Source organism: Anopheles funestus, chromosome 2RL, assembly GCF_943734845.2.
Source record: "Anopheles funestus chromosome 2RL, idAnoFuneDA-416_04, whole genome shotgun sequence".
Lineage (NCBI taxonomy): Eukaryota > Metazoa > Arthropoda > Insecta > Diptera > Culicidae > Anopheles > Anopheles funestus.
The window spans coordinates 85,202,850-85,218,448 of NC_064598.1; the positions used below are offsets into that span (position 1 = coordinate 85,202,850).

General features: G+C 43.7%; 5 protein-coding genes across 6 annotated transcripts; 1 reads left to right on the top strand and 4 right to left on the bottom strand.

Annotated features, from left to right (window-relative positions):
• Positions 1-13: 13 nt before the first annotated feature.
• Positions 14-5,337, bottom strand: LOC125764534 (E3 ubiquitin-protein ligase CHIP). Its single transcript, XM_049428888.1, has 5 exons — positions 4,698-5,337; positions 1,999-2,339; positions 1,832-1,937; positions 1,687-1,743; positions 14-1,619 (listed from the first exon to the last, which is right to left on the bottom strand). The coding sequence occupies exons 1-5, from the start codon at positions 4,815-4,817 to the stop codon at positions 1,377-1,379; spliced, it is 867 nt and encodes a 288-aa protein (XP_049284845.1). The 5' UTR covers positions 4,818-5,337; the 3' UTR covers positions 14-1,376.
• A 358-nt stretch (positions 5,338-5,695) lies between these two features.
• LOC125764562 (MAPK regulated corepressor interacting protein 2) lies at positions 5,696-8,256 on the bottom strand. Of its 2 annotated transcripts, XM_049428925.1 has the most exons (4): positions 7,931-8,256; positions 7,793-7,845; positions 7,009-7,333; positions 5,696-6,755 (listed from the first exon to the last, which is right to left on the bottom strand). In XM_049428925.1, the coding sequence occupies exons 2-4, from the start codon at positions 7,807-7,809 to the stop codon at positions 6,606-6,608; spliced, it is 492 nt and encodes a 163-aa protein (XP_049284882.1). In that variant the 5' UTR covers positions 7,810-7,845; positions 7,931-8,256; the 3' UTR covers positions 5,696-6,605. The 2 variants fall into 2 exon arrangements, with proteins under 2 accessions (XP_049284882.1, XP_049284883.1); XM_049428926.1 differs by lacking the exons at positions 7,793-7,845; positions 7,931-8,256 and adding an exon at positions 7,475-7,496.
• A 255-nt stretch (positions 8,257-8,511) lies between these two features.
• LOC125764539 (probable 39S ribosomal protein L24, mitochondrial) lies at positions 8,512-9,543 on the top strand. The gene is made up of 2 exons (XM_049428895.1): positions 8,512-8,741; positions 8,808-9,543. Exons 1-2 carry the CDS (start codon positions 8,649-8,651, stop codon positions 9,468-9,470), a joined length of 756 nt encoding a protein of 251 aa, XP_049284852.1. The 5' UTR covers positions 8,512-8,648; the 3' UTR covers positions 9,471-9,543.
• LOC125764497 (UDP-glycosyltransferase UGT4-like) lies at positions 9,476-11,341 on the bottom strand. The gene is made up of 2 exons (XM_049428826.1): positions 10,982-11,341; positions 9,476-10,907 (listed from the first exon to the last, which is right to left on the bottom strand). Exons 1-2 carry the CDS (start codon positions 11,232-11,234, stop codon positions 9,574-9,576), a joined length of 1,587 nt encoding a protein of 528 aa, XP_049284783.1. The 5' UTR covers positions 11,235-11,341; the 3' UTR covers positions 9,476-9,573.
• Positions 11,342-11,890: 549 nt separating this feature from the next.
• On the bottom strand, positions 11,891-15,555 carry LOC125764466 (uncharacterized). The gene is made up of 12 exons (XM_049428757.1): positions 15,428-15,555; positions 15,276-15,362; positions 15,005-15,206; positions 14,754-14,921; positions 14,579-14,673; positions 14,353-14,507; positions 14,110-14,293; positions 13,797-14,049; positions 13,470-13,735; positions 12,765-13,408; positions 12,352-12,697; positions 11,891-12,273 (listed from the first exon to the last, which is right to left on the bottom strand). Exons 1-12 carry the CDS (start codon positions 15,516-15,518, stop codon positions 11,978-11,980), a joined length of 2,787 nt encoding a protein of 928 aa, XP_049284714.1. The 5' UTR covers positions 15,519-15,555; the 3' UTR covers positions 11,891-11,977.
• Between the last annotated feature and the right edge of the window lie 44 nt (positions 15,556-15,599).

A 15,599-nucleotide genomic window follows, 5' to 3' on the forward strand; every position in this document is an offset into this window, starting at 1 on the left:
AAACAAAACATCGTTTAACTTGGACCATTGTACATGTTTGGATAAGGAAAATTTATTTCAGAAACAAGAATTCAATAATAGTCAGCATCAGCAAACGCTTAAACAATCTTTTTCCAGCCAGATTTATGTTTGAAGCTCGTGATAATGAACGAAACCCGGATATGTTTAACTTGCTTTAACAATTCTACCAAAGTCACCAAAACTATCAAACCAACTTGACTAAATTGTATCTTTTTCAAATTGCTTCTTTAATGTGTACAATTTTCAAAACAATAGTTCAAAACAAAAGGGGAGATATACAACAGTCAGCTTGTTCGAAATCAAAATCAAATAAAATCTATTACATTTTTGCTTTCTAGGAGAATATCTAGTGAACATTTTAAATAACTTGTTCCAACCAACAACGAAGTTACAACCAAAAGAGTAACCTCATCGGCCGTACGTTAATATTCTTCAATGTTCCGTTTTCTCCAAAAACCCGGTAAACCAATGTACCTATTTTTTCTTTCGTGTATCTATTCTTTTTCATTACATTTTAAAAGATTTGGATTTCGATGTTTTTTGCCGAAGGAGTACAGCAAACGCGGCACCAATTACTTTTTTCTTCGAGCAACTCTGAGTGTATATCTCCACCTTAAATATTACATCTTTAATGTGGACAGCAATATTCGAAAGAGTTTTTTTTCCCCTCTTGTAACATTAACTTCATTATAGCATTCGTTTATTTACTAGTTTTGACAGAAAACAAAAACTACGCTCAAGATTTCAAAACGGATTAGATTATCACCGAAAAGCGTACCAACCGCTATCGATTAAAGAGTTATGCTGTTTTTATGTGTTTTCTCTTCTGCTTGCTTCTGCTCTCACTACACTTACTAACAGTAGATCGAAGCGCCGTTGACTACTGGCGCAGAAATCTTTAAATTACATACCTAATTACTTAAAGTCCCTTACTTAAATCACATCGAAAAGAAGCGCCTGGCCAAGAACGTAAACTACGTGGACAAAACAGAGAGGGAAGTTATTTTTTTTTTACGCTGTTCTAGTTCAGTTTGCGCTTGAAAACACTCTTATCGCTTGCTTGCGCACAGAGGCCATCTCACGCACCTATCGCGCGATATCATTTACGGCGGGGGGCGGGGGGTTAGTTGTAACACACCTGGATTGCTTTCATTTGACAATATTCAATCCACATTTTTTCTTCTATTTCTTCTAACCACATATCCATTAGGTTTGAGAATCGTTCTAGGAGCGAAAAGACACATTTAATACACTGCTACACGTTTACTTACACATTCCTTCCGATACATTCGTTCCATGCTTGAATCATACACCCGCACCTGACTAACAATTCCTTTCCTGCGTGTCTACGTTTACTAATAGTCCAGCGCCCACTCATTTTCCTGCAGGAACGCATCGACTACCTCCTTCATCGAGTAGTTCGATATCAACTGATCCTGCGTAAGTTTCACGCGCGTAACCGGATCGAAATGGCCGACCCGCTGCAGATGCTCCTCGATATCCTTTCGCTCGTACGTCATACCGGATGGTGTAATAACGGGATCTACCAGCAGCTCGAAACTGATCTTGCCGCATAGATAATCAGGTACTTCTCGTTTCTGAAGAGGAAAATAAAATTAATTTGTATCACTTGTATCACCAACACGTACAACTACTCATTCTTACCCGCCTTCTGTCGTCAACCTTAGCAAACAGATTGTTTAATTCAGTCATATGGTTTTCCTGTGCATGATTTAACAATAAATATAAATTACACAAGGAACATAATCGTAGGAAAAATCCGTAAACTAAAACTAAATCCAACACTTACACCCTCTCGTTCGATTTCTAACGCATTTTCCTTGAGCGTTTCCTCATTGATCGTGTCATCCAACTTCAGCTTAGCTAAGCGATTTTCCATATCCTCCGTGATAAGCCTACAAGTGATGAATTGCTAAAATTAGTTAACTGAATCTCACACATAGAATAAATAAATACCTATTCAAATAACTTTGCAGCTCTATCTCCTGACAAATGCGCTTCTCCTCCTGTATGTTCCAGCGTTTCTTTCGGGCCAACCGCAGCTGGGAGGCAATATCATCCCCAAAGTTAAGCTTCTGCTCCTTGGCCAGATCGTGAGCGCGCTGCAGATGTTTGATCGCTTCGTCGAACGATTCCAGCTCCATCAGGCTAAGACCAAGAAAAAAGTGTCCCTTCACCAGGTTCGGATCCATGTCGAGGGCACGCCGACAGTCGCTACAGGCCGTTTCCCAGCGCTTCATCTTGATGTGACAAAGGGCGCGATTGGTGAAGTAGGTGGCATTTGTGGAGTTTTTGATCTGTGTTTGTGTGGTAGATATATTTGAAGAAATGAACAGTTAGTAAACCAAACGTACACATCGTACAGACACAACGTATGGAAGGTTAAGGTTAAATGATAAGACGAATTCGAGAATGGCGAAGAACGCAGTGTCCATTACTTGATATGCAGGGGACGAAATCGTAGTCAATTAAAGTTACCAAGTAAAGCGATCACGGTCACTTTATAGTTTTAGCTTTATAGATCGATCTTGTCCCCGTCTATGAAAGGCATTTATTGGATATAACGGACGTATAGAGGAACTTTTTTTTATCGTTATTTAGGCTAGAATGATCTGGTCAAATGTCTCACAAATTACATAGGCTATTTTTACATTATATATTTATACAACAATGAGGTTGGGAGATCAAGTATTAACAAATAGCTACATCAGCTGATCGTGACGATCGTGGAGAGCAAGCTCATTCCATTGTTGACAATCGGTAATGTTTTTTTACAAGATCCTGACTCAATATAATATATTGCAATTTAAGAACTAATTAATTCACCCTTAAACTATTAAACTTTAAGATTTCGACGAAAGAAGCACATTATTCGTAAACAGATTTTCCTTCATCTTTTCACAGTCACAGAAGAGTAATTATTCATGTATTTTCGAATGAACTAAATGTACGTCAAATGTACCACACAGCAAAACGTTGATTTGAAACATGATACCTTAACGAAGCCCAACCACACGTGTGCCCTTTTCCAACCTTCACGTGCAGATATCTGTGGAACACATCCCGGAACACACGTTGGCCACATTGTCCTAGGTCAAAAACACTTCACCGCATTGTAAGGTGCTAAAGACCCACAGTTGCTACAAAACGAACTGCATTAATGGATTGCCCGAAAGAATCGCTCAAGAAAGGGACGATCCCTTCTTATTGTCCTTCTCAGCAACCGTTAGCCTTTTCTTTTATCATCTTATCAGCTACTAAATAGAGGACAAAGAAAAAATCTTTTAAAGCACAAGGCATGCGTTCTTCAGGATTCATCATTCGACAGATTGTACCACAATCAAAGCTGGAATAATATTTTCAGCTACCTTAAAGGTAGCCCACGACATGCAGGCTGCCGGAGGGCTGCGAGTTCCCAATCCAATTAGCATGCAAACATGTCTGGTTCGTGGAAAAGAAGAACGGTCGGCAAGCAAGCTTACGGCCTTGCAGTCTTAATGTTCCATTCATAAATCGTCACAGGGAAATAACGTCACAAGGAAGGAGGGCATGACGGCATTCGTACAATCTGGTATGACACAGGCCATGGAATGCAGGTGGGATTATTGTGTTAAATATAATGCCAGGAAACGAACTGGTGCAACAAACCAAGTTCGTGGCTGTGTACAAGTGAGGTAAATCATATCATAAAATTGACGTTCAATAGTTGAGTACGTTTCGTGAATAGAAGATAATCAATAATGAGTAATATAAACTAAGCAATGGAAATTAATAAACTAAGCTGCGCCAACAATCAAATAAATGATGTTTTAACCAAAGCAACCACATGGTCCATTCATGGCTAAAGAATACTCGACGGAAGTTTGTTTAGCGTTCGATAAATGGGTTAAGCAGTGGCTCCAACAATCAACCTTTTGGCAATAAATAGTATCGCTCCTATCGCCGGGTTTGATCATCTTTGGTCAGTATGGGTTAGGTAATACGATTCGATAGGACCGCTTCCTCGAATATAGTTAACACGTACCTGGTGGTACCGAAATTCACAAGAATTTTCCAAATTGATTTTGCTTTAACGCTCCATTGTGTTAGTACGCATATAAAACCGCCCACAACGGACTGTTGTCCCCGTAGGCATGGATCGTCATGGAGTGAAGGGGAAAAAACAGGGAATCTTATCGATAAAACGGTAACCTTGAAATGTGTTAAAAGCCCATTCGGATTCGTTATGGTTCGTTCGGATCGGCAAGGAGGCAAACTAGAGACTATCCCTACGAAAAAGCTGTTCTCCAGGCGCCGTCAAAACATGACATATTCATGCCAACAACACCCAGGATACCGTAACACGTTCGGTACCTAAAACCCATTCGTTGCATTGTTATCAGCAATGGAAAAGCAACAAAAAAGCGATTAAACGTTGCCAGTAAAAAAAAATATGGACATGCACTGGAGTGTGATGTGAATATGTACTCGTGGGGATTGCTTGATTCAACCTAGGCAGGATAGCGAACTAAATGTTCCGATTCCCGGTGCATAATGTTTTGCACCATTATCTTTGACACTGCAGATGAAAAAAAAACATATTGAAACAGTTGCATCACAGAAGAGATGGGTGTACGATTGGATGATGATGATGATGGTGGTCCAACAATACTTACGATCGCTTTTGTGTATAGGTTGACGGCATCGTCGTACTTCCGTGCGGAGAACAACCGATTTCCTTGGTCCTTCAGCTCCACATCCGACAGATTTGCCGTTGTGTACATATGTTTGCTCATGGTGGGTAGGCTTTACTTGTCCAGTAGCCGTTTTATCTTTGAGCAATCTTTCAGCCCCACTGCTACTATCCTTCACCAGGGATAAACTTTCGTCACTTCTCTAGATCAACAAAGGCATCGGAGTGCGATCCGCACGCACAACCCCGTACACGCCAACCAGAAGCTTCTTTTCACACCTTCACCAAAAAGCAAGACACCAATCTAGAAACCATGTACATTCCGCACAGTGCACAGAGAAAATGTGCCTACTTGATTGACACACAGCGACCCACAAACAGGGTCGTTTGTGGAAAAATTTCCAAATAGGTATCACTTCACACAAACACTGCAGCACTTGTGCACTGAACACGCATAAGCTAAAACTGGCAAGGAAACTAACAACCGTACGCGGGGTCACAAGACCAATTTCTAGGCGAAAGAGATTAATTTATATTCTTTTATTTATCGTTTCACCCTTCTTGAGGCCTATTATCTTCGAACACAACAAATGGAATGTTTCGCCAGGTTTTTTTTCTTGGTATTTTCTTTATGCGCTGCACGGCAACTGTCAATTTGGCGAAAGGGATGTCCGTTTACAATAGCAAGTTCAATTCGCAATGCTCCCGGTTATCATTCAAACACAGGGTGTGTTTGAAGCAATAGCCGTTACGACGGACTGTGAAATTTTGGCACGGAATGTTTTAGTTAATTTAAACGATTTATTCTTCATTTTTCCTACAATCTACTGCCCCATCACAAGGTTTAATGTAGAAATTGGTTTCATAACACAGAATAAGAGAAAATTTCATATAAAAAGGTAAAATCTCCGATGCTCTGCAGTACCTGGATTGTTGGTTTGGAGTTCCTACATTGAACAAGTTTTTAGCAACACATTTCGATCACCTTTTTTCAAATGATATTTTATTACAGTGCCAATCCCGTTCAAGCATTCGCATTTCGCCACCCTTATATTACGAAGGAATTCAAATTACACGATTTCGTTATCATTTCCTGTTTGCAACTGGGAACGGTTTCTCTATTGTTTTCGATACAAATTCTTCTACTTGAAGTAAAACAGTAAACAAAAGAAGTATCATTTTTGCTATTTCGTGTCACGCGTCGTTCCATGAGAACTAATTACGTTCGAATAGGACAGGGTTGATTGGAAAAAAAATGAAGTTTAGAAATAATCTGCATTTGTCTATAAACCCCACCGTTGTTAGCATTGGATGTGTGTGCCACTTCCGTGTTTTTTTTTTGCTCGCACAATATTGTAATCCTTTTTCGAATCAAAACGGCAATCTGCCTATTTCATCCTCTGCACTTTTCTCGTTCGATACACATTACCCTATGCCATCGATCGCTCTGCACCCTCTCCATGGTCCAAACGGGCCAACCATCGTTTGCTTACATACAAGAGTAAAAGCGGTTTAAAAGAATCTGTTACTTTTCTACAAACACATATAGACACTCCACGTTAATATTAAAGATTGCACAGGTGCAACAAGTAGAGTCGAAATAAAAGGTGAAAAGAAGGCAAACAATTGCAAACCATTCAAGAGCGGTAATCCGTACAATGCTTTACACGTGTTATTGCATTCATACGAATTACAGCTCTTGATGACAGTAAAATAATAACGGAATTCTCTTCCAGGGGGAGCATTAAAATCGTAAAAGTAAGGGTGATATAAGATATGGAAAGTTGACGAATGCCGATGGAAATGTCCATGAACAGGTTGACCCGAACGATCTGGCGCGCTTTGCCTCTTCCTTTCCACTGACATCAAACTTCAACACACGTAACGCAGCTCACTGGTGGCCATGGGAACCGATGTTGAGGTGATGTACCATCCGCTGTCCCCACCAGCGTTCCAGATCGAATGGTGTGAATCCGGACAATCGTGGCTCAGGTACGCTCTTGTAGAATACTGGCGCCTTCTGGCTCTTGTCGGTAGTTATCTACAAAAGAGGTAAACGTGTACAACAATATGGTTTTAAGCAGTAAACGCGAGCAGCGACGTGACTTTGCGACTCGTTTATGGATGTTTCAATTGCAGCAACACGCCTGAACATGAAGAAGGTCCCCATTTCCTAAGGCATTTGCCACCAAGAAAGTGAAAGTAGCTTCGTTTTTTTTTTCTTGTTCAAACTGCACGCTCCAACAACCATCGCATTGGCCTCATTTCTGGTGCTTTGCTAAAACGCCACTTACACTATTCCATGCCTCATTTATGTATCGAATGAGCTCGTCATGCTGCGAATGTTGAATCTGTGCTGTCTGTTGATGCAGCTGCTGTGGATGGTTCTGCTGCATCGGGTGCATCTGGTGCATCATCGAGGACGATGCCACCGAGGACGGTGGTGCAGGTGCAGGTGGTCCATTGCCACCGCCATTGTTCATCATTCCACCGGCTGTCGCCGATACCAGATTCTGCTGTGTTTGGTAGGATGAGTGATTCTGTTGATGCATATCCCTGCTAGACATTCCGCCCGGTCTTCGCATTACACCCGGAGACATCGACATCGGTCCTTGTCGTCTGCAATAAAGGGAAGGCAGGCGAATCGTTAAGCAAAAGTACACTGACGTTGACGTTGGATGGCTTCTGTTAATTATCAATCGTAAACAAATCGACAAAACGAGCGATGGAAGAAAAATACACAAATAGTCCCAAACGTACACAACATTACGGGCACAAGGTCATATACAGCAACACAATCCACACACACACACACACAGGCACACGCATACACTTGCTCGTTTAAACAATCCGGAGCGCCATATCGTGGCGTATTGGAACGCACCATAAGAAACATTAATGCTCGGATGCGCTGGCGTTCATTGTTTCGCTTGTGCCAACGTATGCGGAAGTGCATTCCAGGAGTTTTCTTGAACGAACCGATTTCTACGGCCATACCTATCTGCATCCTGCTCGATACAGCACGCGCACTCTTTCGCACCGACGGGCACAACACAGGCACTTGGCGCACATACTTACCCCGGATTTCGATCCATTGCTTTGTCGATTTACGGTGAATCGGGATGACACCGCTAGAACACGTTGGTGTTTCAGCAAAAAAAACCGTACGATTTATCAAAAACCAGACTGCAAACTGATATCCAAACACGAACGTACGTTTTCCCCCCAAATAAAAACCACCGCCTGCCCTTTACGGATGAGTTCTGCGATGACGACGATGATGATGATGAATGGGGGAACTGCTATTGGGTACGGACGACCACAATTGTTTGTGTTGCCTTAGGCAATTTGGAATACGGAACGGAATGCAAGCAAACTAGCGACGCACACCTTCGTACAGGTTGCCTTCAAGCGGGAATCGCTGTTTTTGCCTTTATTCCTGCCTGTTTTTTTTCTATTGCCTTTCGTTTTGAGGGTAAAACAGAAAACGAAAATAAAATTTCACCTCTTTTCTATTTTATTTCTTTGTTTTGACAGCGCGTGAGTCTAGCAGCTTGGCTTTCGAGCAATATACATTCGATCAGTTTCGAGCAGTCTATATTTCGAGCTGCTGTTTTTGAAAACTCATAACTTAAATGGCAATCATTGGGAAAAGAGTATCGTAAATTTACAATACAAAACAAGTTAAATAATTTATGAAACCTCTTCATCACCTTTCTACTCACACCTCGCCGGCCGTCGATGTAATAGTCGATAATCGATGTGACAAATGTTATCTGGGCCGCACTGCATGCCAACACTACCCGGCACAATTGTCACAACAATGCACCGTGCTGCTACTACAAAACCGATTTCATAACAACGTTTCTTTGCGGTGCAAACACGAAAGCGATTAATTGTTGGTGCTAATAGTTTTACACAGTTTTGTAACAAAATGCGATTAACAGCGCTACTGCAAAAGGTCGGCGATGTGTCGAACAAGTTCTCCAACTTTCCCGATTCGTACGTAAAACGAGCGATGGAGCAGGTAAAGCAAACACAGATCCCACCAGGCAACTCCATCGCTATTAAAACGGGGTATTCTTTGTCGTAGGTATATTGGAAAACACCGCGCGGAAAACCTCAATATTTGCCCCGGACAGTCGAGCGGAGAAAGTTCCGCTTCACCACAAACCGACCGTGGACGGGACAGTTCCGGCAGCAGAATATGCCCGGCACCATTCGCAAGAAGGTGTTCGTTGAACCGATCGCTAACTGGAGCTTTTTCCGTGGTGATCGCGTCGAGGTGCTGGTCGGCAAGGATAAGGGTAAGCAGGGTATCGTTAGCCAGGTGATACAGGAGCGCAACTGGGTGATCGTAAGCGGGCTGAACTGTCATTTGCGGAAGGTGGCCGACGAGAAGGAGTATCCGGGCATAATGATCAAATCGGAAAGCCCGCTGCTCGTCACCAACCAGGTGCAGCTGGTCGATCCATCCGATTTGCAAGCGACCGCGATCGAGTGGCGCTACACGGAGGACGGCGAGAAGGTGCGCGTGTCGACGCGTAGCGGTCGCATCATTCCGATCCCGAAGACGAACGAGGAAACGAACGATTACAAATCGAAGAGTACGTATATCGAGCGAGAAAAGGACACACCGGCCGATGTGGTGAAGGAAATCTCATTCCAGCCGGCCTTGTGCACCTTCGAGATGGATATTATGCAGCAGCAGGGCATCGAGGAAACCCGTGTGCCACACAAAACGTACTGGTACTAACGAGATGAAACAGTCAAAGAATATATGTATAACTTTATTCGTAGAAAGAACACTGAGCAAGTGGTAATCGAAAGTTGCGTATTGTTTTCATTTTAGCCGAAGTTTACGATCGTTTAGGTTTGGCGCGTCTGGTGTTTTTGGATGATCTACGGACAGCAGATTCGTTTTTTGTTACAGCCAAATACATAGCTAGCACTAAAGCCGCTAGGATTAGCACCAAATCGAACGAGTTGTACTGGAACCAATTGAAACGAATCGATTTCGACTTCAAATGAGCAGCACCTTTGTGTCGTGCAGTGTACTCAATCCAAAAGATTGCTTCATCCATCGGTTTCACCAGCCTATCGGTGAACAGTTTCGAAATTTCCTTCGCTCGCACGAAATACCTTTCGTTCTCTACGAGATGACGCACATTATCCTTGAAATTCTGCTCGTTCAAGGCCTCAAAACTCATTTTCTGGGCGAATCCTTGTTTTATCGCACGGTCCGCATTGCGATGCTGATCGCCAAAGAACGGCATGAACAATACCGGCACTCCATGATGCATCGCTTCGAACGTACCGAACTGACCGCCGTGTGAAATGAAGAGGATCGTGTTCGGGTGCGCCAGAATATCGTTCTGCGGTGCCCATTTGCTGATCAGCACATTGGGCGGAACATCGTTCCTAAGTAGACCCTCGTCTTCAAACTTCCATACGACACGCTGCTCCAGTGTACCGAACACACGCAGTATTGCCGTACGCTTCTCGACCGGCATAACTGCACTCTGCATGTACGCACCGAGCGAGAAATAGATTACACCGTGCCGTGCTTCGTCCATAAACTGGCGCAGATCGTCCGGCAGTGGCTTAGGTGCACGAATGTGAGCTCCACCTATATCCACCAGACCACGAATGCTTGGTCGCGCTATGCTCAGAATGGGATGGCTGTTGACCAAAATAACCGAAATGGACTGTTCCAGCTCGGTTATGCTTGGCAAACTATCGGGCTCCTTAGCTAGCTCCCCAAATACTTCCCTTGCCAGCTGGTCCGCCTGCGGAAGATATTTGTATCTGCGGTAAACGGAATCAAACGACGAAAGTATCACGTTGTATGCTCGCTGAAAGATGTTCATGTCATCCTCATAGGAGAGGACCATGTGCGGCACGAAGGACCACGGTGTCTGTAAGCCCATGATCCGATCGAAAAAGTCCGAATAGCCGTACGTGCTAATCGTAACGATCGGTGCGTTGTATATGTGCGCGAACATGAGCCAGCTTTCCTGGAAAAACTGTTCGGCTATGATCAAATCGAACTCGAGATCGGTACGCCGAATAAACTGGCGCACATTCTCCGATTCCAAACCATGCCGGCTTGTATTGAAGCCTAAATCCCAGTACATGAACAGCTTGACGAAATCCGATTTTTGACTAGACGCGAACAAGCCCTCCACGGGAACTGTAAGTAAAGATAATGCAAGCGGATGTTACCAATGGCACATGCACTCCGCCCTGGGTTTTGTACAGACTTACATGTTTCCCGAATGGGGTACGGCGGATCAATAAGAATCTCATCGTAGTTTTGGAGCTTCTCGCCAAACGGAAAGGCTGTTATACACGTTACCTGATGCTGCCGTTCGGTAAGCTCACGTATAAAGTGTTTCAACATTAACCAATGGCTTGGTCCAGGAAATGGCACAAGAAACAGTATCTTGTATCCATCCGCACTCGATAGCACACTGCCCAGCAGCAACAAGCAACCGGTAAAAACGAATCGCAACCACATTTTAGGATGGAAAGGTTTGTTACCGGATTGGGATCACGAATGGAACTAACAATCATCTGTGTTTTAGAGCGTTCAGCTAAATGTTTCCCTATCTTATCACTGCAATTGATTCAACAGGGTCAACATTCAAATGACTTTGACTACAGTTTTTAGCTTTCCGTTTCATTTACGTCCGACCAGTACGGTGGTTAGTGTGAAGAAGACAAAGTACCTGTTTGTCTGCCGGTGGCTCGCCACATGATAGGGACCGCGTGGACAGCATTGTTGAAGTTGTTTATTAGTTTTGTTATCTGGACATGATCGTAACTTTCGCCAGCAACTTTAGTACCGATTTTTGGAGTCGCTTTATACATTAAGGCTGCACCCTTAATGGCCCGGCAGACTCCCATGTTGAAAAGGAAATTAGAAATACATTGCACACTAAAAGTCTGGCAAGTAAGCTGTTTGTAAAAACATTCATTTCAACAGTGGAGAAGACCGATGCTATAGAAATCCTAGAATCAGGATATTTCAGAGTCAGACTCATGTTCGCTTATCTCTAATCCGCCACCAATCTAATTCCCAATGACATAATTCGCTAATAAAACATTGCTAAATTGCACATGCTTAATCGTGAGCGGAATATTCAAGATAGAGTACCAAATGTTAAAAGTCGGTTCAAATATTCTCATTGTGTACCTTGTATTATGTTTCCACCTTGATACAGAAAATGCGTTGCTTAGTATGCTAGATACAGGCATGATTTAGGCCACACTTTTAATCCAACTAATGTACGATGAAATACGTGTGTGCACGTACAGCTCATCTCGAGATCGACCGTAGCTTAGCATGCCGACCAAGAACTGTGTCGAGGAGTTGTCAACCGTATTACGTTTGTACCAAACAAGCGGATCTCCAGTAAACGAGCGTGGATCATACGCATCGACATCCGCACATAACTCGGACGTACGTAGCTTACGACTTCCGCGCATTGCTAGATACTCCTGGCAATCGCTGTTATACTTCGCATAGCTCTCGACGAACTTTGATTCATCGTCGACTGCGGGGAGATAAAGTAAAACAAATTAAATGAATGCAAAATCCCGTCTGAACACTCGAAAAAGAGATATAAGCATACCTGTGACCTTCCTCTGGAGGAAGAAGGGTGTGTGGGTTTCATTCTGCCACAAACAGATTGGATACTTGCGTGCCGTTGGGACAATATCCCTTTCCAATCGCACAAGTCCAATGTCGTGTAGCAAAGCCGTAGAATTATAGTTTGGATGGATGATCACTTCTCGGATGCGAGCCATCACCGGATTGTACCAGGTAACATTCGGATTACCTTCGGCAATATTGGCTACCGTTGGTGGAGTTCCTACACCCAACAGACAGTAAGCAGACGAAACCACCAGGCTACGGGTAATTAAGGTACCGGGGCAATTCCACTGCGTTTGCCGACCATTTTCCCATCCGACATAAACCTACGGTAAAGAAACAATACCATGTAGTTTTCCAACTTTCGTTCCTACAACACGATCTATCCCTTACCATGTGATAATATTGGTCGATTCTGTCAGGTTGCCAATATTGAAATTCTTGGTGAAACATTCGGTAGCGACCCTCACAATCATCCAGCTCCTTTGCGGCTGCACTAGCGCGCGTTGCGTTTCTAATGTGCTCATATGCGCAACACACCAGTGAACCGCTGTTACAGAAACGCACATTCCGGTTTGTCTGCGCATCGTACGCAACCTTCGGACAGCGCTGCACATAGGTGCAAAGTCCTTCACTTCCATCGGGTGCCGTACACTGATCGTACTCGACCAGATCTGAATTGATAAAGTGTACCGAATCGTCCGTCTCCTTGTAATTAGCAAGCAGGACCGATTTCATCCATCCGTGATGTGGCCCTAACCGAGTCGCTACAGCAGAGCGTCCAAAACCACAGTCCTTCCCAAACAGGTTTAGTGCGTAGATGTGCTCAAAGTGTCGTCCCAATCGCCAAATGTTACGCCTTAACGGTGCTCCAAACAACATCTGACAGGACTCGGGCACCAGGAAGGGTTTGTTTCCGAAGCATAAATGCTCCTGGGCCAGTCCGTTCGGCACACTAGGAAGATATTCTTCCGGGATGCTACAGTTCGTCTGCTGGTGAATGTCTGCTCTCGGTGATACCTGCACGATTTGCGGTTCTATGCGAATAGACAGAAAGTTAATAAGCCCTGTGCAACGGATGGGATTCATAGTACTCACTAAATTCCTTCTGCATTTCAGTTTTAAAGCTAAACTCATTCAAATCCAACCGCCCCTGCCCGGTAACGTAAAACTGCGGATCGGGTAGATTGAATGCACTCCATATGCAGGCAGGAACGAACTTAGATGAAAATTGGAATCTATCTCTTAACTTTAGAATGGCTACATCGTTGTAGTACGAGTTCGGTCTGTACCGAGGATGGCGATGTGCTTTCACTACATCATTTCGTGTATTATTAGTAAAGGTTATATGCGATGCCGTCTTCCTAAAATATTAAAGTATAGATTGTTTAGAACTGTAGTGAAAATATCACTTCGTCCACAAACCTTTGGAAACTAGCACATCGGGCAAGTGTTACAACAGTGTCCTCGTCGATGATTACACCGTAACAGTCGTCAGGACCTTTCGTACCCGCTGGCCAATGTATTTTCACCGTTTGTGTCGACGAGAGGATACTCATGTGTGCCTTACTGGAATCAAGCGATTCGAATTTGTCAGACTTGGAGTAAACTACGTCATCCTCGTACTCTCTCAGGTGTATGTATCTTAGTGCGCACGCATAAGGCTTGAAACTCCATTCTGAAATTATTGAAAGATGCCTTGAAAACCATTTCTATACAATTTACGATTGTCCCATACCCTGCACTTGCTCTCCCCTTTTGGTCAGCTCCGAACGTATCCAGGGTATGTACGGTGCAACCTTCATGTACACTCCCGGTACCGATTGTCCACAGATGCTACCAAAGGAAGTTACCGCTATAATGAACGGTGTCATCTTTGCATTGGAAAGCAACTTCATCTGCAGTGGTCCACCGGAATCTCCCTACAAAATTGCCAATATGTAAGTTCGCTAATCTTTGAAGCGCACTACACATCACATACCGGACAGGTGTCCATTTTAACATCACCCGCACACAGATGGTAGTTCTGCAAACCCTGCTTTAACCCACGATCTCCTTTGCGATAGTGCTGATCGCATTGCGCCTTCTGGACAATGCTCAACGATACCTTCAGCAATATTGGAGTGTTAGCTTGACCTGCGAGGTTATACAGTTCGCGATTACTATTTTTAGACCAGAAATCATTGATAAGGACGCCGTACACTTACCGAACCCGGTAGAACCCCACCCGGTAGCTTTCATCGATGGAAAGGGAATTTCCTCGTCGTTCCACAAACATCCCGGAGCCACCGTGTCGTGTAAGCTGATTTTAAATGATTCCAATGATTCCAAAATATTTAGCACGTGGTGTGCTATATTGTGTACCATGTCACAAACACTTACACAACGTTCTTCTCCAACCTCAGCAGCGCCAAATCGTGGTACCGTGAATTAAATCGATGTTCCGGATGGCGTATAATTTCGACAATCTTAAGCTGCTGCGCGTACTGGTTGTCCGAGTCGTCGTACAAATTAATATCACCAAGGCGAACCACATCGGGCTCAACAGTACTAAACAAAAGGGAAGGTTAACCGCACCGATGGTTTCAATATGTTTCGTGTGTGAGTTCATGGGTATAAACAACGCAACTTACTTATCGTCTGCTGCGCAATGGGCCGCCGTCAGCACATAGTTCTCCCAGATCAGTGATCCACCACAGCTCCATTCGATTTTTCCACCTTCCCTCGTCCATCCTACAGCAGCCATATGGGCGAATTCCCGCAAATATGCTGGCCTTCCAAATGCAGGCAATGGTTCCGGTCCGTGTCCATATTTGTAGTACCGCAGATGGCAATCTTCAAAGGCACAGATTAGGATAACATTTGCCATTGATTCTTGCTGCTGATAAGACTACAAAAACTCACCGTCTATTGATTCCCTTTCATTTGGCAAGAACGTACTCGTGATGTCTTCATCTATTTTTGAATCTGTTACCCGTAAGGATCCATAAGCTTTACAGATAAAAGAGAATTATTACTTAAGTGTATTGCTTCTTTACATCTCCAAAGCCACTTACCAGTTCCGAAGATCTGAACTACCAGTGCTAGCTTCCAAAGCAGTAATCCTGCCGATGGTACCATAATTGTTGCTGTTACGCTTGCTACCATCCTCCAGCGATGTCGGCAGCTGATTGAATCATGCGAACAATCACAGTAGCCTTTCGGTCAAGCAAAACGAAACTGGTTTGA

Coding starts and splice junctions, on each gene's coding strand:
- LOC125764534 (XM_049428888.1), bottom strand. CDS start 4,817: ATGAGCAAACATATGTACACAACGGCAAATCTGTCGGATGTGGAGCTG. Junction 2,340..4,697: donor ACCTATACACAAAAGCGATC/GTAAGTATTGTT, acceptor ACACAAACACAG/ATCAAAAACTCCACAAATGC. Junction 1,744..1,831: donor TAGAAATCGAACGAGAGGGT/GTAAGTGTTGGA, acceptor AATCATGCACAG/GAAAACCATATGACTGAATT.
- LOC125764562 (XM_049428925.1), bottom strand. Junction 6,756..7,008: donor TAAATGAGGCATGGAATAGT/GTAAGTGGCGTT, acceptor CCTCTTTTGTAG/ATAACTACCGACAAGAGCCA.
- LOC125764539 (XM_049428895.1), top strand. CDS start 8,649: ATGCGATTAACAGCGCTACTGCAAAAGGTCGGCGATGTGTCGAACAAG. Junction 8,742..8,807: donor TAAAACGAGCGATGGAGCAG/GTAAAGCAAACA, acceptor TCTTTGTCGTAG/GTATATTGGAAAACACCGCG.
- LOC125764497 (XM_049428826.1), bottom strand. CDS start 11,234: ATGTGGTTGCGATTCGTTTTTACCGGTTGCTTGTTGCTGCTGGGCAGT. Junction 10,908..10,981: donor GTACCCCATTCGGGAAACAT/GTAAGTCTGTAC, acceptor CTTTACTTACAG/TTCCCGTGGAGGGCTTGTTC.
- LOC125764466 (XM_049428757.1), bottom strand. CDS start 15,518: ATGGTAGCAAGCGTAACAGCAACAATTATGGTACCATCGGCAGGATTA. Junction 15,363..15,427: donor AGTTCAGATCTTCGGAACTG/GTAAGTGGCTTT, acceptor TTATCTGTAAAG/CTTATGGATCCTTACGGGTA. Junction 13,409..13,469: donor TGAAATGCAGAAGGAATTTA/GTGAGTACTATG, acceptor CTATTCGCATAG/AACCGCAAATCGTGCAGGTA.